A 27,242-nucleotide genomic window follows, 5' to 3' on the forward strand; every position below is an offset into this window, starting at 1 on the left:
TCTGGGGCCCATTTTCCCACCTCCCCAGCAAGCTGGGCTGTGTGCACCCTCACCTCCTCCAAGTGGCTGCTCCGGGAGTGGGGGGCCAATGCCAGGCCTCACCCACCAACTACAACATAAACAAAGCCAGAGGAAGAGTCTGGAGACAGTGCACAAAAAGTTCCGTCTTGGGACAGAAATGGAGCAGTAAAAGCAAAACCTAACATTTTTTTTTTTAAGGTGCTTTTGGCTAAAAACTGGGAGTAAAAGACTACTTCAAGTGTTCACAAGATGTCCTAGCTGTCACCAGCTCAACTTCAGCTAGAAAATTACAGTACGGCTACGAGGAAACCTGGCCTGCCCCCCAAGGAGACACGGCCACACAGTGGGGGCGGTGGTGGGGACCTGCGTTCCGCGCCTCTGTGGGGAGAAGGGGTGAAGGCAGGGGTGGCGTGGGTCTGACCGTGGCCCAAAGAAAGGAGCCCACCAACACAGGAGGCACCTGGGGGGCTTAGATGTGGGAAGAGTCAGAAATAAGCAGTCCTGCTTCTTTTAGAAAGACTTCAAACTTCCTTTTATGCTGAGCAAAAATGGCAAAAAAATTAAAAAAAAAAAAAAAAAAGAAAAGAAAACAGAAGAGAAGAGAAGAAAGAAATGACAACTTGTTTCCCAAGGAGGACAGCATGCCAGCAGCAGGGTGGGGTGGGGTGGGGTGGGGCCTGCACGTCCCCAGCAGCCTCGACGGAGCTCGGGCCCCTGCTCTGAGCAGGAGAGCAAGTGGGCCAGCCTGGTTCCCAGGCCAGGTCCACCGGCCCCGTCTGCACTGCTCCGCACACAGGCCCGACCGTCCTTACCCCGCACCCTCTCCCTCACTGCAGGGCACTTCCTCCGTGGGAGTCGCCAGGACCCTGGGTTACACTGCCCCTGCCACTCCTCACAGCAGTCGCTTCCCAGGGCCCTCCGGTGGGTGGAAGGATGTGGGGATTGAGAAGGACAAATCCAGAGACATGACTCTCTTCCGAAATGGTCCACGGGTGCGTTTCCCTCTCCTAGGTCAGTTTTTTTATTCGCCGATTGTGCTTGTCCATGGTGAAGGCCGCCCGGTCCACAGCAGAGGTAATGCCGTCCAGAGCCTCATCCTGCCTCTGCAGCTCCGTCTCCGTGTCCAGGGCAAGGCTCTTCAGCTTCCTCAGGATCTGGTGGAGATCAAAATGGACAGCACAGGTTGCTTTATTTTTTTTTAACACAAAAATATTTAATATTTTCTCCTGTCACCTTAATAACAAGAAATTTCATTGGATAATTTAAGTGAGCTTTTTTTTTTTCCCTGCAGGTAACGGGGGTGGGCTGGGGTGGTTGGTGAGCTACCAGGGATCCACAGTCTGAGTCTGCAGGATGGGGTGAAGCAAGCGCCCAGGCTTGGATCTCGGCTCCACCACTCCATTACCAGCTGCCAGACCCTGAGCGAGGTGCTGACGGCTCCATTTCCTCATCTGAGGTGAGAGATTTGCTCTCTGGCCCACTCCTGGCCACTCGCGTTTGGGGGAAATGAACACAGGCAGGAGGCTGATCCTGCAGCCGCACGAGAGGTGCCTGTCCCTCCATCCATCCACACTGGCACACTGGCTGGCTGTGCCCTCGTGTGCCGGTGCTTCCAGCTGAGGGTGTGCTCATGACCGGGGCCTGTGCCCCGTATCTGGGAACTGTCAACACATGACGGGAGGTCCCCGGTCGCAGTGCTGTGAAGTGGCACAGCCCAGAGCCACGCTACTTGCGTCCGCCTTCCACCTCTCACCAACCAACCTTTTCAGGACCTGTCTGCAACCTGGTGCCTAACTGCAGGTTGAAGCTGGGAAAAACGACGTTCGAAAAGGAGAGCAAAACCCTGTTCTTGTCTTCTCTTTCTTTTCTTGTCTATATGCTTGAAATACTTTACACACAAATACAAAAAGCAAAACAAACAAAAGCACAAGTAATCCAAACAGATGGAGCGGTTCACACTACACAAACCCCTCCCAGGCTGCAGGAAAGCTGGGAGACTGCACCCAGAGAAGGTGGCTCTGGGGCTCCAGGCACGCCACACCCAGGAGCCCGCTCCTGACAAACTGGGTGGGGAGTGATGCATGAAAAGAGCTAGAGGGATGTTGGCTGGGTGTGGAAGGGTCACCTAACCAGGAACATCTCACCACACTGGGACACTGTGCGAGACGACAGCACCCTGCAGGTGGGGAGGGCCTCTCCAGGGAGGCCCAGCCCAGGAGGCCAATCAGTCCCCACCGCAGCTCATCGTGTCCCCCCATTTCCATGACTCATGTCATATTCATATATTTTCATAAACTAGTAAGAGCAACCATTATTTTATGTTTCTGCTGAGACTAATCACATTGTTAAAGTTACTTTCACTATGTACTTAAAGAGCCTGAGTTTTAAATTTTAATATACTCAAGCTGGTAACAAAAAGGGTACCTTTTAAGAGAAATCTTTATAAGCAACCACTTGCAAGAAATGTTAATACTCTCTTTAGGAACGTTTCAGATCAGCAGTTAGGTCAAGACACAGGCACTGTGGAGTCTGAACCCAAAAGGAGGAGCCCGCAGTGCCAGAGAACTTGCAGACACCCACACATGGTGCTACCGTGGAAATGACACTGGCTGTGAGCAGACTGTGGTTATCTCGGAAGGACCCCAGGTTCACTCGATTAATAGCGTGCTGTACTCTGCACTGCAAAGCAGACCCCACCCGCTCTGCTGCGTGACATGTGTAAGGAAGCGCCACCGTGTCTCACGGGGATGTCTGAGGTTCCCGCGACAAGCGTGAGCAGAGCCACCACCTGGGAAAGAAGGCGACCCCTCGAGAAGAGTCGACTGCATCCCACCAGCGACCCCACGATCTGAATCTAAAATGAGGAGGAGCGCCCCACTCAGATTCCCAGCTCCGACATCAACGGGGGCCTCTGGCAATGCACCCTTTATGTCAGAGCTGCTTCGTCTGGTTAACAAGAAACAAAATAAAGGCGGTGAGATGGCCAGGGTGGAGGGTAGGAGGATAATAAGATCTGCCTTCTTCCAAAGCGATGGTGAAGCTCAAGTGAGATCACAAATGTGAACAAGCTGTGAAAACTATAAAGTGCCATGTAAGGGTAGCCACGGCCAAGTCCCAGAATGTTTAAACCAAAGGAGCCTCCGTGGCTGAGCCCGATGGGGATCCGGAGCCTGGGAGAGGGAAGTCTTCGAGGGTCGGAGGGCAGGTCAGGGACAGAGGTGGGATTTAACCAGCCCCACACCCACCTTTCTATACACAGCACCACTACTATCATCTCTGTCATTAGGCCTAAGAATAAATCCTTGATTTCAGCCGGCAGTCTCAGACAACAACCTTTTTGCACCCTCTGGGAACTGGTGGAAACTCCATCAGTTGAGTCACTTTGAAAACTGGACAGAGCCCTGGAAAATATACTGTGGGGATCAATGCGGCTCTGGGAGGGGGGACGGACTCAATGACCTAATACAGTAGGTCTTCTCCATCTCTCACTTCTATGATCTCATATGGCTAAGGCCCAAACGGCATAATAAAAAAGGAAAAAAAAATTAACCATAGTGCACCGCCATGCTAAGTGGGTTCTCCCAGACCCTTTTCCCTTCTCCTTTACCTCCGTTTTCAGTGTGACTACAAGGTCACTCACCTGGGATTTGCACAAGATGCCTCCTGGAAGAGATGCTATGCCGTACACTTGGCACTGCACCGAAGGCCACAGAGACCCCCTCACCGCTCTCCTGCAGGGCCTATTTCCCCAACAACTACTTTACAACGTGGCTCAAGACTATCTGCACTGAGATGTCTTTCAGGGCGGGGAGGCTCTGAGCGCCTGGCTGGGGAGAGCAGCTTTCGGCAAGGTTAGCCAGGCTGGGCAGCAGAAGCCCCAGCACGGGTCCAGCAGGCACAACTTGTGCTCTCTCAGTGCCCATTTGTTCTCGTTAGAAGAAATAGTTAATTTGGTTTGTTTCTGTTCCGATGACAATCATGCAAGTATAAAACTGAGAAACAAGAACGAAGTTAAAAGAGGAAAATAGGGTTTTCCATAAGCCCAGGCATAAGGACTGTTAGTGATATTGTGGCATATTATTTCCGTCTTTTTTTTCCTATTCCTAGATCCAAATACGCTCAATTAAAAAAAAAAAGACCCATTTGGGAATTAAAGTATACATGCAGTTTTGTTTCCTGCTTTTTTTTTTCATCCCCTAGCTATACTAAATAAAAGCTAAGATTTATGGGCCCCATGTAACATGTCACAACACTGTTCTAAGAATTTTGCACATTTTATCTCCGCTAACCCTCAAACTAACTCCATTTTACCCATGAGACCAAGAAGGGATAGGCAACTTGGCCAGGTTCCCGAGCCCTGGGAGTCCAGCTCGGTCCAGCCCGAGGGCTCATGGTTGGGACAGGGCTCTCAGGTGCCCTTGTCCCTGGGCAGGGCTGGTGGGCTTGCTGCAGGGACACTCCCACCTCCTTTAGGACCACAACACCAGGCCTCTCTAGAGAAGGGCAAAAGGCCCTCCGCACATCCAAGACAGGCTGGGTGCCAGGCCCCGGGCTGCTCTATAGCCAGATGTCTGACAGAACACGTTAAATTTCCTAATAGCCACATTTTAAAAAGTTAGAAATGACAGGCCAAATTAACTTTAATAATATATTTTATTTAATCCAAGATTGTTTTAGCATGTAATCAATATAAGCAATTACTGATAAGGTATTTGATCTTTGTTTTACACTGTGTTTCTGAAACTGGTGTGCATGGTAACCCATAGCAGATCTCACTCAGACCACACCTTTCAGGCTCTCGGGGGCCACAGTCGCCCCCCACCCTGCCGAAGGGATAAATCCTGCCTGCTTCTATGTGCCAATGAACCATCTCACCCAAGAGGAGGAAGCAACTGACTCTTCCCCAGTTCACACACACACAATGGCAGATACAAGAACGCCTACTTTCCTGGGCCTTTGCTTAAGAAGCACAATAAAAATAAGCATTGTACATACAACTCATTTTGTGAGCAAGATGCAGCTGCCAGGCCTACAAAAGTTCAGGCACTTTCTGTGTACACAGACCAAACAAAGGTTGGTTGGCTCCCATTGAACGTTTTCATTTGGGAAAAGTCTCATCACGATGAAGGCATTAAAACTAACATTCATTCCAAATAGTCTGAGACCCCTGGCCTGGTCACAAAAATCACACTTGAAATTAATTAAAATTGCAAAAATACAAGAGATACCTCGACAGCTACTAGGACTGCAGACAAAGAGAATTAATTACCCAGTGGCCCTTCAAACTACCAATACCTCTGGAATCTTAGTCCAGATTCTTTTTCCTTGAAGAAAGGGATTGAAGTAATTAAATGGCATCGTGTGAATTCCATATAACATGGGATGGAAAGAATGGAGAACATGACGTCCGGCCAAGCCTTAAAAAACAGTTGTTCCTTTTGTGGCCCAGGATGACAGGCTGTCTAGTCATCGGTGAGTAAGTGCTGCCGCCCTCGGCAGGACCGAGTGGTCTCTCGGAGGAGTCCCCCCTGAGCTCCAAATCCAAGCCCAGGCTCCAGAGGTGCTCCTCCCCACTTCCCTGCCATGCTAATAAACAAACTGGCAACCAACCAACCGTCTTCCCAGCCATGCTTTTACCTACATAAGGAATTATCTGATTAGAAGTGTCTTAGGAGCCATGAACCTTTATAAACTCCAAAGAAATGCATGCGCTCACAGGCAAGCCACAAAAGTACACGTTCAAGTGCCGAGGGAGAAAAGTGTCTCGAGAGAAACCACAGCTCTTCAGCTCAGGGCAGTCACTGTCCCTCCACCAGAGCCAGGACGATCAGCTCAGCTTGACAGCTGGGAAAGGGGGACAGCCTTGGGTGACTCGGATGGGAAGCGGTGGGGGGAACACCTTGGACAAATAAACTCCACGGGATGAGGCAAAGACAAAAGGCAACAACCAGTCCCGGGCCCCAAGGCATAAGGTAGGAGTTATTTTCCCCAGACATGACATGAGGAGGACTCTCTGGGCTCCGTGGCCCTTGCTGGCCACCTCAGGGCAACTGCTGTGGAAGGGGAAAAACCTTCTGCTTCAGTCACCGCACCCCAGTGGCAAGGGCTCCCCACACACCTGGGTTAGCAGCAACAGGAGATCGGAGCGCCAGAGGGGTAAAAGATGAAGGTATTCTAGCTTTCTAACCATTTCCATTTTGTTTACGAAATGAAAAATCAATTATGGAGAAACATCTTAATAGAGCAGGTCTACCTACCACAGCAGCCTCGTTTGCATGTATGCACCTCGTGCCCATCACAGTGACCTGTGAAGGCCATCGAGATGTGAGCCTGGCATTCGACCCAGGGCCCCACTGTAAGCTGCGTCACCACATGTGACCCTGGGAAGCCATCTGCTGTGCTCACACCATGAAGTTACAGCATGAGAGGAACAAGACTTGCACAAGTACTGGGGTCCTGGTGACTCTAAAATGGTCAGCAACGAGCTAGCTATTGCCTCAACATAAATTCTCAAAGAAACAACTGGTTCGCTCTCCCTCCTGATAAAACTCCTGGACTTAGAGTATTGCTATATTAATATTAAGCCCCTAAAGTGTGTTTAGTATTAGCTGGACTGTCTGCCCTGATCTTGTTATTAAGCTGACTCACTGCAAAACTGTGAATTTTCTTGCAGTGAGAAATTAGCAACCATTTAAGAACAGAGCTTGGATAAATCAAGCTGTCTGCAACTCAAAATAGTTCTACCAGTTGGGGCCATTAATATGCTATAGAGAAGGAAAAGAGGGGGAAAAATTGGCTTTCACGGCAGCTAAAGCTCTGGAGACTATACAGAACATTCTATGCTACAATCGGTCACATTCAGCACTCACAGACCACCCCCACAGTTGCATTCCTTTTGGCCCCTGACGGTGACTTGAGACTGAAAGGAGGGGTGCACTGGGGGCAGGCACAGGGGGTGGCCATCCAGGGTGCTGCCCCTCGCCATTACCTGCGTTGCAGGAGACGGCTTGTCAGTGATCTGCTGAGCAGGATCCTCCTATCTGTGTGCGGGGCCTGTCCCCCAGGGGGCTGTCTATGAGGGGACTTTGCAGACAGCAGAGCCAGCTGGGCTGAAGTCATCAAGAATCTGTCAGCCCTCCCTCTCAACCTGCTGACCCACCACCAGTTAGACATGGCCCCGAATGGCCTGTGGCATAAGTGTGGCCATGTCAATGGAAAGGCCTGGCCCCAGAAATAACAGTGAGCATCTCCCAAGATCACAAAGAGGGAGCCTCGGGCCCGTCCTCTTGGGCACATGCAGTTCCCCAGGGCTGGCAACGGGACCATACACCGTTTCCAATCAAGGGAACCAAGATCTTAAGACAGCCACGAATCCCCACCAAATGAGGTAGTCAACCAATGTAAAATCAGTACCGCAGAAGGTTCACCTTACATGTGAAGCAAACCCCTCAGCAGGGGGCATCCTCAAAATACGGAGCTAACTAGAAATGCATTAAGTCTGTGGTCTTCAAAGTGACTAGAGTCACAGGAAGAGCTAGAAGAGCCACTGCAGGCGTTAACTAGCAAGTGAGGCCGAGCTTGCCATGTGCCAGGTGCTGGGCTCACCCTCACTTCGGTTTCACACAGACTTCCAGCAAGGACCCTGCTCTGTGACAGGGGGCAGTAACAGAGCCGGCACCAGAGGGAATGAGCAACCTGCCACCGGCAAGCAGCAAAGCCACTCACCTGCCATCTAAAGCCGTTGTTCTAATGACCACTCCCCAGCACACAGGACAGGCCTCCTCACCCTGACATTCTTGTATTTTTAATATGATTCGACAGTTATGAAAAATGTGCAAAGCCAATCTGAATCCCAAACCGTGTAATACCTGATAAGGATTTTTATGAGTTAACAGAGAGATTTTACACTGCTATGGTATGTATTACACTCTACAAAAGACCTGAATTTCATTCACATGACAGAGAAAAAAGAGCAATGTTTAGAGGAAAGAAACAAACCCTGCTCTAAATCTGAAGGGTTTCGCACAAGCATCTGTTTCCTTCCCACTCATGTTCCAACACTCTGCACAGCCACGTAGCGACTCTGTGAGAGATCCTCACTTAGATGCTGGTACCCCTTTGGAATTCTGTCCTCAGCATGAGGTTTTGGAAATTTTCATCTGACAGGGCTTGCTCTCTGAGTGCAGAATGTCCTGGGGCAGGCTCAGCAGCACCAGGTGGAGGGAGGTAACATGCATGTAAGATGGGCCCGCTCAGGCAACCAGAGTTGGGAGGAGCAGATGCCCCCATACAGGCCAGATCTGCCCTGTGCTCCTTACAAAAGACAGACAGACATCCCCTCCACACTCCCCATGTGTGAGGACAGATGTCCCTGCTCAAAGCTCAGCTATGTTCCAAACTCTGTGCATCGGGACTGATGACCACGCCCCCCACCCCGCCCCAACGCAGTTACGTGATTGCAGAGCCGGAGACATCAAACTACATGCTGAGGTGAGATGACAACAATCCACAGTGTGCAAGATGTGGCAGTGGGAACATGGGGGGCTCAGCAGAGCACTGGGAGGGCACTGACCGCAGGTGCTCACAGCTGGCCTGGACGGCCATGTGGCACGGCTGATGCTTCACAGTGAATAATTACATAACTCAAGTCATAGCAGCAGTGGCTCTCCCCTCCCTTTTCCCCATGCTTAGAAGGCTGCAGAGGAAACACTGTTGCACCCACCAAGCTAGAAGATGCCCCTTGTCTCCCCCAGCCAAAGGCAGTGCACCTGCTTTCTCCCCACCCACACCACCACAGGAAATACCTAATGAGGAGACTGCCCCACCAGGACCCTCAGAGGATGCAAACACTGGCACCTGGTATGTGCCGACAAAGGAAGAGGAGGCACCTCAAGGTGCCTGGCACAGCCTCAGCTGTGGGCTTCGGGTTGGGGTCAGCCAGGAGAGCATGCTGCAGCACCCCACCCCCCAGCCCAGCCAAGGCTGCTCTCAAGCATCCCCCACTGGGCCCCGCTCCCAATACGCTGAACTCCAGAGGATGCTTCTAGAACAGTGCAGGCTCAAACAGCACCCACCCAGAGGGTGGGCCGCCACAACTACTTTTGGTAAAGACAAGGTGATGCACAAATTTAGCAGCATCAGATGCAGTGTTTGGTACCATGAAGTACCTGAAGGCCTTAAGGGATTTAGACAGCAACTTGGAGTTAGCACTTTCCCCTGCTAGGCATTTTGTCTGTTGAACTGACTTTACAGAACTGATTCAGAGACTCATTCTTCAAGATCCCTGCAAGCACAGCAATTCATCTGAAGAAACTGAGACCAGAGCATGTTCAAATCTGCTTCCCCAAATCATTCAAATGTATTTCCCAAGTCGTCATTCAATTGTACTGCCCCGTCATCTAATTCTAATTATCCTGAGTGTCTAGATGTCTGTGCTCTATTAATGTATGTGATAAACATCTGAGGACAGCAACCCCATGGCCATTGCCTGGGTCTACAGTGAGGAGAGCCTGTGGGCTCCACTGCCACACAGAGTGTGCCAAAGGCCCAAGTATGTACAAGAAATTGCTGACACGTGGCACCTGCAGCAGCCCCAGTCCCCCAGTAGACGGATATACCCTTTTAAACATGTGTGTAGCACTGTCAGACACTGCCCCCGCTGCTGCTCACCTCCCGCCCGGCCCTGCACCCAGAGCTCAGCAACACAGAGCTCCTGCAGTCACACTGTCAGAGAAGGAGGAAAAAGGCTTCACTCAGCATGTTTTGACTTTTAAAGACAAATAAAGGAAGCGCACACATTGAGGCTGTTCAGGTTACAAAAAGCAAAAGCTGCCACGTCACTGGAGTTTCTGGTCTGCGTCACAGCAATGTGGTAAGGGTCATGTGGGGATGACAGATCTCATGGGTTACTGCAGTGTCATTTTCTTCTTTACACTTTTCTGTATTTTTCTAACATTTCCCTACAGGGAGCATACTTATTCATAAGAAGAAAATATGTGTTTTCTAAACCACTGCAGCAAATCCTAGTTCCCCTAGCATGGTATGGAGCCTCTGGGGATTCCAAACCCACTGTCGCCTTGGTCCCCTCCCCCATGTGAAACATGGCCTGTGCCAGTCTGAATGTATTATGTCCCCCCAAATGCCATTATCTTTGATGTAATCTTGTGTGTGGGGCAGAGGTATTAATGTTCATTAGATTACAGTTCTTTGAGTGTTTCCACGGAGATGCAACCCACCCAACTGTAGGTGATAACTCTAATTGGATAATTTCCATGGAGGTGTGGCCCCGCCCATTCAGCATGGACCTTGATTAGTTTACTAGAGCACTATATAAGCTCAGACAGAAGGAGCAAGCTTGCTACAGCCAAGAGAGACAATTTGAAGAATGCACAGGAGCTGAGAGAGGAGCTGCAGATGAGAGACAGTTTGAAGATGGCTGTTGAACACAGACTCTTGCTCCAGAGAAGCTAAGAGAGGACAAACACCCCAAGAGCAACTGAGACACACATTTTGAAGAGGAGCTTCAACCTAGAGAGGAACATGCTGGGAGAAAGCCATTTTGAAACCAAAACTTGTAGCAGACGCCAGCCACGTGCCTTCCCAGCTAACAGAGGTTTTCTGGATGCCATTGGCCATCCTCCAGTGAAAGTACCCGACTGTTGATGCCTTACCTTGGACATTTTATGGCCTTAAGACTGTAACCGTGTAACCAAATAAACCCCCTTTATAAAAAGCCAATCCATTTCTGGTGTTTTGCATTCCGGCAGCATTAGCAAACTAGAACATGGACCTACTGCAGGGCCCCCTCCTCCCATGTGCCCCTCTCCCCCCATTCTCAGGTGCAGCTAATGCCCCACCCTCCTTTACTGACTGAGTTCAGACCTTCCCAGGACTCCAGATGAGTCAGGCAGCAGGCTGGAAGTCAGGGCCAGTGGGATCCAGGCCTCACACTGCACTCAGGAGCCACATGGTCATATTTGGAATTTTGCCTGGGCAGTGAGAGAGCTCACAGGTACCCTTGCTCCAGCCATGGGCCCTTGAGTGCCCAGGGAGCCCATGGCAGCAAGCTCCTCCTGCAAAGCAGTCTGGGGTGGTGGCTCTTCCCCCAATGTTTATTTCAACCCCACTCCTCAACACACACACAGTCCTTGTGCTCTCCAAAGAATACGGTCCTGGCTTTCTATTTCTTTTTCTAGATCTGCCAAAAGCAGGATGTTCACCAACAAAGGAAAAATGCATGAAAATCAAAATGGGTCAAACGATAGCTTTCTATGACTTCTTGATGCTCTCCAAATCCTTGATGCTACCAAGACAAGGGAGAATCCTGTCTAAAGAGAGGTCCAAGTCACTGCATGTGGGACGCGGACTAGGCTGGCTCACTCAGCCAGCCCAGGATACCACACCAGGCTCAGGGAGTGCTTGTGGTGACCAGTGAGTGACAGACAGAAAACCCCCAAGTAAATATTCACAAGTAAGGTGTGACTTTCTTCTGCAATTCAACTTCTATTTCATTGTGATGGTTTCTGCATCAGACAGAGGGAATGCCCTAGAAGTCAACACCCTTGCTTTTTGGGGGTGAAGGAGGAAGCCAGAGAAGAGTCGCCCTCCCAGGGCAGGCCCAGAATGAGTGCCGAGACGGCCAGCTCCTGCTCCAGGGCACATCACAGGATGTATACCCTCTATTTAAACGTCAACTTTGGGTGGACGTCGGAAGTTTCCAGGGCAACTTCTGGTTACTAAGGTGCTTTTTATGGTTTAACATTTAGGAAAGACATAGAGTATGACATCAGGAACATTTATTAATAATCCACAAAGTTATTATTAATCTGAACAGATATCACAATAAGTGGCCTGGCTCAGTTCTAGCATATGGTCAGGTATATCAAAGCCATAAATAAAAACCACCTGCCCCCCCAACAAAACAACCTTCAATTATGCTCTGTAATTAACAAATAAAACGAAAAGCTGAAAAGGGTCAGAGGAAAGCACAGGGTGATAAGAGAACATGAGGAGAAAAGTTTATCTCATCCCTCCTCCCTGCGCTAGCTGCTCGTATGATTTTATGCTGATAGTTATCTAAGAAACACACACCTGTTGTCTCTCCAAAAGGATAATAACTCATTGAATCCAGGGATAAATAATTTGCTGGGTCAGACATTTACCAAACCCCTGTAACATTTCAAACTGAAGGACATACATACGAATTAAGACAAGCTTCGATTAGAGGTGCCATGGAATTGGGGAATGGGGAAAAACAGACCAGGGAGGTAGGGTTACTGGCAAAGATGAAATAAATGTGTTCGACGGTTTCTAAAATAGAAAGGAAAGAAAATGGAAAAAAAAAAACAGGACACTAATCTCTTAAGATAGTTTCATGGCAAGCAGAGAAACTCATCCAAGAGGAAGATCCCAGCTGACTGCCTCATCAGAGCAGGTACCTGCTGAGCAAGAAGGGGTTTAGACGGAGAAGATCTGAGGACTGCATTTGTGAGCCTCGGAAACCGCCTGCTTGCTCAGTCGGTCCTGGATGGGGAGACACCCCAACCCGAGCCCTGGAGAGCGATGAGTTTCCAGTTAACTTTTTTCTTCACAACACCAATCAAGTGTTTTTCTGATTTTCCAGCAAATTCACTGACTTCTTGATTGACCTGAACAAATCAATTTGGTAGTTCTTTTTAATTTTTGTGTTTTGTGTTTCTAAATGTGTTCCTAAAACTAAATGCTCAACATAATCAAATAGGTGAAAAAGAACTATCCTCATACAGTCCTTCACATATCCTATGAATCCATGCACACTGCAATAAGCCACGGTGCATCCCTTTCTAGCACAAATTGTAAGAAAAATCCAGCAAGTCTATGGAGAAGCCAAAACTATTTCACTGCTCCTAGTACTGTTAGATTTCTTTAGGAGCTTACACAAGTCCCAGTCCGTACCCCTGAAGTCAGAGACTGCTCTGGGCTGCCTGTGGGTTCCCTGGACCACATGTCCACGTCTGATAAACCACCAGATCAGACGTGCTGTTTTTTTTTTCATCTAGTTCCCTCTCAGTTAAAAGGGGAGGCAGGATGAAAACATGCCAAATGTAGGCAGAGAAATGGATATTAAGTTCTGTAGAAACTTAAAATGAAATTGAAATGCCTTAGAGAAAAGCCAACTGCCCCTCTTTTCTTTTTCATTCCCAGACCCTGTATCAAATCTGTGATATCCACGGATTTAGTCAACAAAAGAGCAGCAGTTCTCAGGCAGGAAAAGTTTAACACATCAGACATTAGAAATGATTCAAGGGACTCTGCCAAACCCACGGCAGTGAATCAGATTCCCCAGCCCCCCTCCCCGCCTGCCCTCCCACATCCAGGGACAGTCGCCGGCCACAGCTACGCAGCAGACGGGCCTCACCGCAGACCACAGCTCTGCGTCTGCACCCACAGATCCACTCTGGGCACATGGCACGGACACGGACGGCCCCGGGAGAGCAGGGCGGGTCTTCTCACTGACACTCCCAACTGCAATTTAAGATCATGAAGACACCTCATTTCACTGTAATAACTTCAATAGTTTTTGTGACAAAAACCATGGCGGAATGGAGGAGGATTTTCTTGCATTTTTGTTTCTCTAGAAATTTAACTCATTCCTACTTAGGCTTGGGCTTCAACTGCACAGCCAGGGATTCTTCTTTAAATATGAAACGTGGGTTTTACCTCACAAAGACAATCTCTTGTGCAACTAGGTTCTTCCTGCCAGGAAGGAAGACTGAATAGCGGAGTAGTATATTGCCCTTGCCACGTCCACCCAGTCAGCCTGCTCCTGGGAGCTCCTCCCCAGCCCATCACTCAGGGGTCACCGCTTCCTCCCTGGGTGTGCTGCCTGACACAGCTGTTTACTGCCTAGGGCAGGGCGCTGGCCCACTCCACCCCACCGCTCCACCTCGATGCCAGGGTCCTGACACATGGGGTTTGCTCTCCTCAGTATCGAACCCCACAAGGCTCGCTAAACAGGTGTAGACGGTAACTGTAAGGACCAACCGCATGCATACGTGCGTGCAGGGAAGACGGCGGCCTAAATGGCCACAGAGGACTCTACTCAAAGGTGTCCGTGTGCTCCTCCAACCCCGGCTGGCCCTGGCTTGTAGGCGAAGGGCACATCATTCGTGGGAGTAGAGACTGGATGCCGGAAATTAAAAGGACCCTAACAGACCGTATGGCCAAAATCAGAATTAACAAGTAAAATACTTCTCTTTTCCATCAAAAAAACTTTGTTCCTATTTCAATCTAAATGCAACCGGAGGGCCCAGCAGAGTGTATCTCAACAAATATCTTGATATAAGGATGGGAGTGAGAGAGTCTCAGATTCTATCAGCCAGAAGTCTACAGGAGAAGGAATGAAGGTGGGAGGTATGCAACTAGATGAACGGACCTTGAGGACCATACTTTGAGTGAAATAAACCAGAAATGAGAAGACTAATATTATAATGCCTCATTAATACGGAAACTAACTATAATGTGTGAACTCTGAGAAATTAATCTTACAGCATAGGTTATCAGGGGAAGGCTTATTGTAAAAGTTCCTAGATTGTAAGCCCTTACAGGGGTCACATCTATTCCCGAGTTGTAATGGTTATTTCTAAATTCTGAGATGCTAATCCTTTTGTGTATAACCTGCTAGGTCCCTGGAACTTCAGGTACCTGTGTGACACTTGAAACTCAGAGCCAAAGTTCTGCAGCTATGAAAGTCTGCATTACCTCATACAGCAACTGCTAAAAAAAGCTGAAAAAGAGATCAGATTTCAATTAGAGACAGGAATGAAATGGTCTTGCTTAGGACTAAGATAAATCAGACTAAAGGGTGAAGGATGATATTGACAATGTTTTAAAACTTCGACTTCTGTATGAGACCATAGGAAGAGATGCTTATTTGGTGCAAAATCTATATTTTTTGTAGCATACTATTTAATTTAACTTGTACAGTCAGTTTATTTGAACACCACAATTACATGAAACCTTGAATAGGGAGTGAGATCTTATTGGTTCATACAGGTTAGTGTGATGCCCTGATACATCCCAGAGTAATATGGGAAGAGAATAAAAATATATTTGCAAAGCCCCCTTGAGGGACTGGGGGAAAATGTTGAAATATTAAACTTCCCCTCCTGGGGAATTCCTGATACTCTTGGCAAGCACTGGGGACTACAAATTTGGAAGGTCAAGCCCTCGATCTTGGAGCTTGCCCTTATGAAGCTTGTTACTGCAAAGGAGATACTAAGCCTACTTATAATTGTGCCCAAGAGTCACCCCCAGAGAACCTCTTTTGTTGCTCAGATGTGGCCTCTCTCACACAACTCTGCAAATGAACTCATACCATGCCCCCTATGTGGACATGATTCCCAAGGGTATAAATCTCCCTGGCAACAGGGGACTGGACTCCCAGGAATGAGCCTGGCCCCTGGCATTGTGGGATTGAGAAAGCCTTCTTGATCAAAGGAGGAAACAAAAGGAAACAAAATAGAGTTTCAGTGGCTGAGAGATCTCAAAAAGAGTCGAGAGGTCATTCTGGAGGTTATTCTTATGCATTATATAGATATCCCTTTTTAGTTTTTAGTGTATTCGAATAGCTAGAAGGAAATACCTGAAACTGTTAACTGTAATCCAGTAGCCTTGATTCTTGAAAATGACTGTATAACTGTACAGTGTTTGCAGTGTATCTGTGTAATTGTGAAAACCTTGAGACTGACACTCCCTTCATCCAGTGTATGGACAGATGAGTAAGAAAATAAAGACAAAAAATAAATAAATAATAAGGATGGTAAAGGGTATGGGGAAAAAAAAATTCTATGGGCTTTTATAAGCTCTCAGGAGAACAGTCAAGGGAAATCTCAGCTAAGTTTTTGCTGGAAAAGTACTGGGGTTCCTCAAAAGCCCCAAAGCAAACACAATCTGCACCAAGAGCATATCAAAAGGTGCAGTTAGTACCTGTAGTATTTTCCTGTTGCATCTAAAAGAACCATTTTTCGTGTGCTGTCATTACCAAAAGTGACTAAGAAAGAACAGCAGGAAAAAGTGATTAATGATGCAAATTGAAAATACTTCTATGCAAAGACAAAACTTTTTCTCTCCAAAAGGAAAGGCCTGACTCAACATCATTAGCCATTATTGAAATTCAAATCAAAACCACAATGAAATACTGCTTCAAGCCCAAAAGGATGGCTATTATTTTAAAAATGGAAAATAACAAGTGCTAGAGAGGATGTGGAGAAATTACAACTTGAGTGCACTGTTGGTGGGAATGTAAAATGGGGCAGCCACTGTGGAAAGCAATATGGCAGTTCCTCAAAAAGTTAAATATAGAATTACCATATGACCTAGCAATCCCACTTCTAAGTATATACCCAAAGAAAATGAAAACGGGATCTCAAACAAATACCTCTACACCGTTGTTTATAGCAGTATTATTCACAATAGCCAAAAGACAGAAACAACCCATGTGCCCATCAACAGATGAACGGATAAACAAAATGTGGCACATACACACAATGGAATAGTATTTGGTCATAAGAAAGAACGAAGTTATGAGACAACCTGCAACATGGAAGAACCTAGAAAACATCATGCTCAGTGAAATAAGCAAGGCACATAAGGCCAAATACTGTATGATATCAGAGACGACTAAGAGATAGAAGTAGATTGAAGGTTCCCAGTGGATGATGAAGGGATGGGGAAAAGAGGTATGTATTGGCAAAAATAAAAATAAATGAAACTAAAGTAGATCAATAAGTTCAGAGGAACTTAGTTATGCCTACACTGACATATGTAATAAGAATTGGTTTCTAAACACAGGTTTCTAAGACATAGAGGCTTTACATCCCTCCTGGTAGAAGAGTGGACTACAACCTAGAAATGGAGCCTGAATCTGACCGAGCCCCCAGCTCCACCTGCCAACTCACAGGGGCAGGGCACAGAGGAGCAGCCTGGGCACTGCCAGGGGCTGCAATCGGTAAGGGCCAAATGGTAAGAATGTGGCAGGGTCAACAACTGTGCTTTTAACAAGTAAATCTCAAAGGAAAAGGAGATGGAGGGGAATACCTATAGATTAAAAGACACTTCAACCAACTGCAATGGATGGGCCTTAGTAGGATCTTGATTTGAACAAACAAGACAACAATGTTTTAAAAGGAGATGGTTGGAGAAATACGAGCACTGACCTGATATGTGATGATGCTAAGGAATTCTTTAAAAAATGTTTAAAGTAAGAATGGTATTGGGGTTACTGGTTTTTAACAGTTCTTATCTTTTATAGATACATACTAAAATATTTACAAACGAAATATGATGTATAGGAATTTGCTTCAAAAAATATAAACCAAGGAAAAGAACAAAACCATTGGATTGTCCAGCAATAACAGAGGAAGACAAGTTAAAAGTGTCTATGTCAAATACTGTTTAAATCTCAGCTTCCTGGGCAGGAGGTGGTAAGCCTCTTTAAGAAAGGCAAGCAGGAGAGCAGGCGTGCCCGTGACTGCACGTGCAGGGAGTGGGGCAGCCCCGCCTCGTGGGCTCCACGCTACGGAGCACAGACCTGGGCAGTGGTGCTGCCCTTCCCTGTCAGCCTCCAGCCCAGGGTCTCAGGGAACAAGCACTCCAGGCAGGCATCCCAGGAGCTCCCTCTAGATGAGAAGTAAGGCTACATAGATGGGGAGACGGGAACTGCCTGCCGGGCAGACAAGAAAGCCCTACTACCAGCACTGGCCGGGCACTGTGCAAGACATTACCTGTCTCAGCTCCTGCGTGTCCTCCTCGGAGATGAGCTGCTCGCTTGTCTGCATCTGAGCCTGCCTGCCTTCTTCGCTTCCTGAGGAGAACTCTCGGTGCAAAACGCGGTCCACCATCAGCCCAGATGCTGGAAAGGAAAAGAAAGTCAAACGGTCACACACTGACATCTTCTGGAAGGTGCAAGTAACGCTCCAGTGTGGAAGCATGGTCAATACTGTCATAGTTCTCATTAGCCAGACAAGGTCCCCAAGTAGTCTGTAGTCCCCTCAGCCCACCTGGGAGGTAGGTGAGGCCACCCAGACCTCCTGTCCCAGTGGACGCACCAAGACTCCGCAAAGTCCCCGGTGAATGAAGTCTCAGGGCTCCTTTCCAACACTACACTGATCAGCTCCAAGATTCTCAGATTGTGCATCACGGCAAACATCAGGGTCTAAGGCTACCACCGTCTCTCAGAAGAAAGGTCCTTTTTCAAAGCGGGCTGATTTTTCTTTCTGAGAAAAGACTAACGATTGGGGTCACTGAACTCCGATGAAACAGACACACAGCACATTCCCAAGGAAGAGCAGGGAACACTGGAGTTGTGCCACAGAACACTGAGGTTCTAAAGCAAAGTAAATGGCCACACTTGCCACAGCCAAGCAAAGCCCATTCCTGAGTTGCATTGGGGTGGGGTGGAGTGAGTCAGAGTGCTTCACAGTAGTCAGGCGCTTGCCCAGCAGGGGAACGGGTATTTTCGTGGCTTCAGGGTGCCCATTAACCATGGGGCTCAAAGAACACCTGTGAACAGGGCAATCTCACCAAGGCAGGCTGGTGATAAAGAGAACACACAGTGCTAATTGGTGTGGCCGCGGCCGCCTTGCCACATCGGGCCACCTGTCCTTTATTTAAAGAGCAGCGCTGGGCACCTCTTGGCCCAGATAAGGGCATCAATTACAATTGATCATTTGCTTTGCTCCATAAAACATCTGCCTCAGATACTTGGAGGTAGCCAGATTTATTTACTAGGATTTTAGAAAACAGAAAGGGCAGGAAAGCAGAAAGAGCCCTGGGCAGAGTCAGCAGGCTGGAATCCCGATTGGCTCTCTCTCCGGCTTTGGGAGAATGTGGGTCTTGGGGCAGCCAGCCCCAGATGTCCTTCCTGGGGTCCAGAAGGCCGTGAGCAGACCAAAAGAAAAGGTTCAACTGCCACTGCTTTTCATTGTGGCTGGAGCAGCTGCTGAACACACCATCAGGGAACACAGGGAGAGGAGATTCATCTGTAGTAGAAGCTCTTGCTTGGCCGGATCTGACCTGGTCTGCCCCCAACCAAGACAGCCCAACTGTGCAACCTTGACCTTCTTGAGGGAAAAGCATGCAGCCATCTGCACACATGCAAGCAAACACCCCACCGATTCCTAAAAATGGTTCTTAAAAGTAAGCACTCCCTGGGAGTGCCCAGCTGGGCAAAGGAGGAATTATCCTGGCCAGGATACAGCAGGTGAAGAGAACCAGAGAAGGCTTCTTGGGAATTCTCCAGGAGGACCCCGGGCTGGGCCTCCTTCTCTGCGGGGGAGCCTGGCTTGAACTGCCCTCCCCACAGGCCACGGTTCCTCCAAGAGAAGTGGCCCTGCAAGAGCGCAGCCTTCACCCTTCCAATGTGATGTTTCTCTGTGTTAAGGCACGCCCTAAGAATGTTGCAGAGGTCTGAAATGAGTCTCACAAAATGATACCCTGTGAACAGGGCAATCTCACCAAGGAACAAAAGGGCAGGCTGGTGTCTTCTTTTCTATTCTGTTCTTTTTAAACCAAATTGATTTCATGACCAATGTTTGCAAAATACTAATTTCAATATAATCTCCAAAGTCCCATCCTACTCCAACATCCTAAGAGTTTATTAATTAGCACAGAAACTTCCTATAAGCCCATACTCCATGCTGCTTGATCATAAATAATCTGAAATGCCATAAATTAAAATGCTATGTGACAACAAGCACTCTTCTAAAATTGTCAGTAATAAAACAATGTCAGAGGGCAGGCTGGAACAGTTAGCAGCAGAAACAGGGAATGTTCTATTGGTTATTACCAGCTGAAAGTAGAGACTGATAAATCATCATCGGGGTCGGAGTGACAGAAAAGTCGCACGTCCTCTCCTACAGGAACAGTGGGTCCCCAGGCCTGCAGGGAGCCAGCTCTCGGGGCCTCTCCTGGCTGGACTGAACCTTCGTTTCTCCCTTTGTCCCTGGTTCTGAATAGGACTGCACTTCCAGCCACCCTGGCACCCTGTCCCCACATACTGGCCCTTCCCCACCCCCACCCCACACCCTTGTTCACACGCGTGTCTGGATGACCAGCTCTTTGTCGAGACTTTCCTAGTGCTCCAGTCTGACAGACCTCTTCTGCCTGTGACTTTTTGTAAGCAATCATCTTCTCTGAGCCTGGCCTGACAATTAATCTTATGCTGTCTTATAATACCTCCTTTAGTACAGCCTGCTCTCTTTTCAATTTCCACACCTTTTAATATTAACTTGCCTGTGACCTGATGGTTATCTATCTTACAGCCTCCTCCTAGCTGGGGGCTCTCCCACTGGCACACGCGCTTCCTGAGAGCAAGGTGCACATCTGATTCATACTGCATCCAGCACTCCATTTTGCTGTCATCTTGGTTTTTATTTCAACATCTACAGCTGTATTATATATAGAAAGACATGCTGTTCTAAATTTTTAATAAATGGGATTTTACTTAAACAACCAGAAAGCTCAAAGAGAACATTTTTTCCTTCCTGGATTTTAACTTTAGAAAAACAAGAAAACATATGTCAGGGACTTTTCCCAGAATGAGCCATAGAGCCAACTGGGCTTCCAGCTACTCCACACAGCTTCCTCCATCTTCAGGGCTATGGTGACAGCCGGGATGGCTGACACAGTTGCTTCAACATTTTGGAGTGTCTTCTGATAAAAACGTCATCTGGTTCAGGATAGGATGGTTCTTTTCTCTGCTCTTAAAGCACTAATCTCAGTTAAACAACATAAGTATAAATTGTTCAAGCTGAAGGGAACTTAGAGATGATTTCATTTTCCAGGAATAAGGAAGCTGTCGAGAGGAGGACCCTGGGCTGGTCAGAGGCAGCTCGGGGACTCCCCGACTCTGGAGTGAACACTCTGCACTGTGCCGTGCTGCAGAAAGCTCCCAAACTCAACCCCCGGGGAGAAGATCAGCATCACTGCATGCTAGTCTACCTTGCATAGGACATGGAACTCCAGCGTTCCTGCAGGCACACAGAAAAGGCCACCCAACCTGGGAAGCACAGGATGTGGCTCACTTATCCTTGCCACGTGACCAAGGCAAACCTCCTTCCTCTCCCTCAGCCTCACACTCCTCAACTGCCAAACAGGGAAAAACCACTCTACCATGGGCAGACCCAGGCTTTCAGGGGTCTGAAGCCGATGCAACTGGGGGTGGGAAGCACTTAAAGAAAAAATTAAGACTAAACACAAAACATCCATGCCACTCAACACAGTGATGGAGGGGGTCTTTAAATGGAAAGAGACAGAGGTCTTAAATGACTGTGATTACCATACCTTACTTGCACAAGTTTACAAAGCACAGGGCTCACAGATGGGCCCTCCTGGGAGGTCTCCTGGGCGAGAGGGCCAAGCAGCTGGCCATCTTTCTCTGTCCTGCTTCTCCCCAGGCTCCCTGGGAGCAGGCCAGGGCCCAGAGGTGTGTGGAGGTGCAGCCAGAGTAATGCTGTACCCGATGCCGGCCCAGGACAGGCGCGGTCCACAGTATTTGTGCTTTTTGGTTAGAAATCTATTGGCTCAAAATATGTCCTCAAATCAATCAGTCTGCACAGGGACCACTTCAAAACGCCCATCCCACAAATCTGTGTGTGCCTTCTGGCTACCTGGCCCTGTCCTGGTGCTGTACATACAGAGAGAACAAGACCGAGGAGAGCCTGGTCTCGAGGACACACACCCCAGTTTGAGAGGCAGGACAAGAAACACAAGGGACACCAGAGTGGTGGGTGCAGTGTGAGACTCGTCATGGAGGTGGGTTAGTGGGTGATGGGGTCAGGAAGGCCTCTCTGAGGAGGTGACAGACAGCAGACAACGAAGATAAGAACTCTTTAAAATGCTATGCATGTCCCCTTGACATGGTATGATGGAAAAGTACTTCACCTCTGGTCTTCCCCCAAACCCATAACACCCGTGTAATCATGAGAAAAACGTCAGGTTAATCCCAACTGAGGGACATCCTACAAATGCCTGAGCAGGACTCCTCAAGACTGTTAAGGTCATCAAAACAATGAAAGCCTGAGAAACTGTCAGAGCCAAAGGGAATCTGATAACTAAACATAATGTACCTGAATGGAACAGAAAAAAGACATCAACACAGGCTCACTTGTTGTGACAACTGTACCACAGAAATGTATGGTGTTGACAACAGGGGAAATGGGGTGTGGGATACTCAGGAACTCTGTACTAGTGTTGCAACTTTTTCCGTAAATCTAGAAGTATTCTAAAATTTTAAAAAGGTTATTTTAAAAATGTTATGCAGAAAAACAGTAATTTGTAGTAGCTTTTCCCTAAAGCAGAAGCTGTCTGCCTTTTTTCCACCTCACTTTTGAAGCACAGGATTTTCTCCTACCAGAGAGCAGGGGCTTGCAGGTAGGAACTGGGGGCAATTGGGCACAGGATCACCCAGGCCCCAAGGGAGTTAGTACAAACTCTCAAGGATGAGGGTGCCCACAGCTTAAGATGTCTATGGTACTCTATGACTATTTTTTAATTCACTCAGCATGAGGCTGCGATTAAAATCTGAAATAAAATGGCTTTAATTACAGAGCCAATTTGCTCTACTATCTCTATTTCTTCAGAGTCAGACTTGGTGTTCAGGGAGATTTTAATTTTGAATAGTGCTATTCTTAATGATACAGCAGCATATTAATAATACTATAAAATGTTGTTACAGAAGATGGTAGCACCAGCTATTTCTGCCCTAACCAAGGCAAGAAGAAGAGTATACTGTTAGTCTCGACACAAAGCAAAATGTTTTATAAGGTGGTTTGTAAGTCAGAAAAATCCAGCTTTAAAATATCTTTGCATATACGTTAAAACATGGGAGATGGCACTGAGTGTTGGGGAGAATACCAAAGTTAGGGGTCCGCGGTTTTGACAGAAAATCACAGAAGCTCACAGACAGGAAGGAAGCCTTGGAGATCCTGGAGGCAAACACTCACTGCACGGATCAGGAAGCCGAGGCTCAAGCTGTGGGGATGCCCTGGGTTAACTCGGCCGGCCGGCCCCAAGGCAGGGCTACAACCAAAGACCAGTCAGGGTCTTCTGACGACACAGTCTCTGCTGTAATGGGGGCCTGGGGTACGCGTGCTCCAAGCTCCTCTTCTCTTCCACCCTCAAGCACTCGGTGTCTTCGGAGGCCTCCAGAATTCTGCCCATCTATCTTACACCTATCACAGTAGGTCTCTGGGAAGCCTCATCTTTAGAGTTGTCGCCAATATGAACTTCCAGAGACTAGCAGGCAGTCTGCAAACACTGGTCCAATGTTACTAGACTGCCATCTTGTGGCCATACAACAGATGAAAAGACCTAATCAAGGAGAGTAATACATTTCTGAGACGTCAAAAAAAAAAAGGTATGCCTTCCACTCTACTGTTTCTGCAGATCTTCCAACCTGGAACAGAAGACACCGAGGTGCTGACAAGGAGGCACTGTCCCGTACTCCCTGCGCCTCTGATACCACGACAGGAGTGGTGTTGAGACATACGTGCTGATCACCGAGCGTGTACACGACAGTGACAGTGTTTAAGTTCCTAGCAAATTGGATACCATCTTGCACATAAAATTCAGCATGCTGGCTTCTTACAAAGGTATTATCACTTTGCTGAGAGTGTACAGTAACATGTGCCTCTCCCAAAATAAATAAGCTGCCATAAAAAGTCCATTTCAACCCTAGAATTTTCCCTAGAATTCAAATCCTACAATTACCTTGTGGATCTGAAAAAAACATACAGCAAGGAAACCTGAGCAGGCATCTAGTCTAGCAGTAGCATACCCCCAGGTGTGTCATGCCACCCCCACTTCCACCCCCAGGGTCTCAGACTCACGTGGACTCACATACTCATTTGGACATAAGTATGAGAATGTCCTCTGCCACACTGCCAATGGGAGCAGGGGGGTTGGTTTCACAATGCCTCAAGGACATTAAAACTTACCAAGAAACTATGCCACATAGTTTTCAAAAATACAGATACCTAAATACAGATACCTGGAAGGTGGGCTGGAAAGACCGATGTTAGCTACCAATGGAAATGGGAGTGAGGAGTGAAGGGGACTGGAGATCCTTCTGGGCAGGCAGAGAGGAGACAAGCCAGCTTTCCAAGGGGGGACCCTGGTCCTAAAATATCTGCTAGTTCTCAAATCAAACTGATGAAAGGGAAGAGAGAACAAGAAGTGAAAATAATTAACTCGGTGCTTTCTTTCACTATGGAAGATTTATCAAAGCCATTTCTGACCTCTTTTGAAACCTACACATCTATCAAGTGTATGAAAAACCTCAGTGATTTGAGGTTCGCAGACGTCAAGTTCTAAAGAAAACAGTATGCAATTTCTTTTAAAACAAACAACTGGGCAGTCTCTATTTAGATGGAACCCCACGGCCACATGTTAAGATATTTCCCCCTGGCGTGTGGAGTCTGACTGCGGTTTTGGAAGTCGGGGCCCAGGCCTTTTTGTCAATGACTTACCTGCATGCCAGGGTGAGCAAACTTTCTCTGCTGGAGAGGAGGCTCTGGTGCTACTGAGCATCAAGGCGTCTTCTAACAACTCTATTTTCTTGTTGAACTGCACTTCTAACACTGGGATGACCTCTGGCATTTTTGCAGATATCAAACGATAAGCTATGTCTGGCTTCCCAATAAATCGCTGGCGTATGCTAATTTCATACGGTGTGTGAACCTTAATGTCATCCACATCTTCTCTTTCAAATCTGTGCATGAGCAAAGAATTTGAGTCATGGATTTCTAATCCAGAAACAAGGACCGTGAGCTTTCCTGGTTTAACGTGAGACTCTGTTCCTTGGGAAATAATCGCAGGAATTTTAATTACCACCCCTTCTTTTCCAAAAGCCTCAGAGGAGGACACTGAGGCACCTTCCCTGGGCTTTGTTCCTGATGGAGTCTTCCACAGTTTGGAACTAAAAGGCCACCAAGAAGGAGATTCCAGTTCTGTCAGCAATCTAAAAGGACAAACAAAACAGAAAACTGGGGTCAATACATTTTTAAAGTTCTTTAGAAAACTGCTTTAACCTTTCTAAAACACTTTACCATATTATCTTATTTCTTTTCTACAATCTGTCCATGAAGCACAAAGAACAGGGATGATTATCCTCATTTTAGAAGAGAAAACTGAGGCTCAGAGAAGTTAGGGAAATTTCCTAGAGATACACAGCTAATCTGTAGTAAAGACACAGCAAAACACACATCTTCTGACTAGAATGTTGCTCTTTCTACACTTTGCTTTCCACACTATGCCATGTGATTTTAACTCAAAATAAATTGAGATCATAACCTTTCAAGCAGCTATCTCATAGAACTTTCTGCAGTACAGGAAATGTTCTGTATGTGCAACTGTCCCACAGAGTATTAGGCATGATTGGCTACTGATCACCTGAAAGGAAGCTAATGCAACTGAGGAACTGAGTTTTAATTCACTTTAATTTTAATGTGGCCAATAGTTACTGTATTGGACACCACAACTCTAAACATTAATAACACAAAGAGAGATGGCTAAAAAGACAATAGGAGAGATAACATAGAATAGTAACAAACACTTGATTGGTCCACATGGCTGCAGGAAAGGAATGAAGGGAGTAAAGATCAGATGGAATAGAAAGCAAACAGCAAGATGGCTGAATTGACAAAACCAAAAGGAGAAATGGTCAATCACAGGTGCATATTCTAACACACCTCTTTCAATGACTGATAGAGCAAGAAAACAAAAATATTAATAAGAATAGAGAAATCTTGAGCAACACTATTTAATCAACTCAACCAGATTGATACTTATAGAAACATCACCCAACAACTGATGAATACGTACTCTTTTCAAGTGCATTCAGAATAGCCACAAAAAGAGTGTAACAAGGCTCAATAAATTTCAAAGGGCTTTCAGAACTTTGAATATGCCACCCCTCTGTCCTCAAAAAAAATGAAACTGGAAATCAATTTCAAATATTTGGAAATTAAGCACAATTACTAATAATGCATGGGTCAAAAGGAAAATTAAATGCAATTAAACATTTAAAGAACAAATAATGCCAATATTTCACAAATTTTTCCAGGAAACAAAGAGGGATCATATTACCCTAATATGAAAGCCAAAGACATTACAAGAAAGAAAACTACATACCAATATACCTCTAAATATAGACTGAAAAATCCTCAACATAATTAGCACACCAAATTCAGCAGCATTTAAAAAAAGAACTTCATTATATACTATGACCAAGCAGGATTTATTCCAAGAATGAAAGGTTGGTTTATCATGTGAAAACACATTAGTGTACAATACTCATATGAATACAATAAAGGACAAGAACCACATGGCCATCTCAATAGACTGAGAAAAAAAAGCATTTGACAAAATCCAATATTCATTCATGATGAAAACACTAAGCACAACAGAAATAGAAGGGAACTTCCTCCACCTGATAGCTAAAATCAAACTTAGTGAAAGACTGAATGCTTCTCTTCCCTGAGATTGGGAACAATACAAGGATGTTTGCTCTCACCAATTCTATTCAACATTGAACAGAAAGTTCTAGTCAGTTCAACCAGGCAAGAAAAGCAAGGAATAAAAGGCATCAATATTAGAAACAAAAAAGTAAAACTGTCTTATTCACAGAAGACATGATTCTGTAAGTAGAAAATCCTATAAATACACACACACACACACACACACACACACACACACAGCTACTAGAAATTTAAAAAAAAAAAAAAGTCTATCAACATGGCAGGAGACAAGACCAACATATAAAAACAGCGTAGGACTGACTTCCAGTTGCAGATGAAGATGGACAGATACTCTTCTTCCTCTTCACTCCACTAAGTACAGCTAAAAACCCTGGACATTGTATATGAAAAAAATACAAAAAGATCCTGAAAAGAGGAGAGAAAAAGGCAGACTAAATAGGTGCCTCAGGACCCAAAATACAAGAGAATGGTAAGTTCTCTGGGTTCCCTTTTAATTTAATATCTTAGACTGAGTGCTGGAGAATCCAGAAACCTGGAAACGCCAACGAAGGCCAACAAATGCAGACAAAACAAAAACAAGAAATGCCTGCTCTCCTTCTCCAAAGGACCTGAAAAGGAACAGCCTATCAAGATGAAATGTTTACTCCAGCCCAACTGACACAAGAACTGCATCCTTCCCCCAGCCCCAAAAGCAAACGCCGAGTG

At 46.8% G+C, this 27,242-nt stretch overlaps 1 protein-coding gene across 1 annotated transcript in view; it reads right to left on the reverse strand.

The window, feature by feature from the left end:
- Nucleotides 1-645: 645 nt before the first annotated feature.
- LOC119507832 (synaptosomal-associated protein 47-like) overlaps nt 646-27,242 on the reverse strand; it is a 110,431-nt gene continuing 83,834 nt past the window's right edge. The window contains exons 3-5 of the mRNA XM_037801011.1: nt 24,528-25,018; nt 17,784-17,911; nt 646-1,175 (exon numbers count right to left, since the gene is read on the reverse strand). Coding sequence (XP_037656939.1) covers nt 1,029-1,175; nt 17,784-17,911; nt 24,528-25,018 — 766 coding nt within the window. The 3' untranslated portion in view covers nt 646-1,028. The remainder of the gene's footprint in view (nt 1,176-17,783; nt 17,912-24,527; nt 25,019-27,242) is intronic.

This window comes from Choloepus didactylus, chromosome 13 (genome assembly GCF_015220235.1).
Source record: "Choloepus didactylus isolate mChoDid1 chromosome 13, mChoDid1.pri, whole genome shotgun sequence".
In the NCBI taxonomy this organism is placed as follows: domain Eukaryota; kingdom Metazoa; phylum Chordata; class Mammalia; order Pilosa; family Megalonychidae; genus Choloepus; species Choloepus didactylus.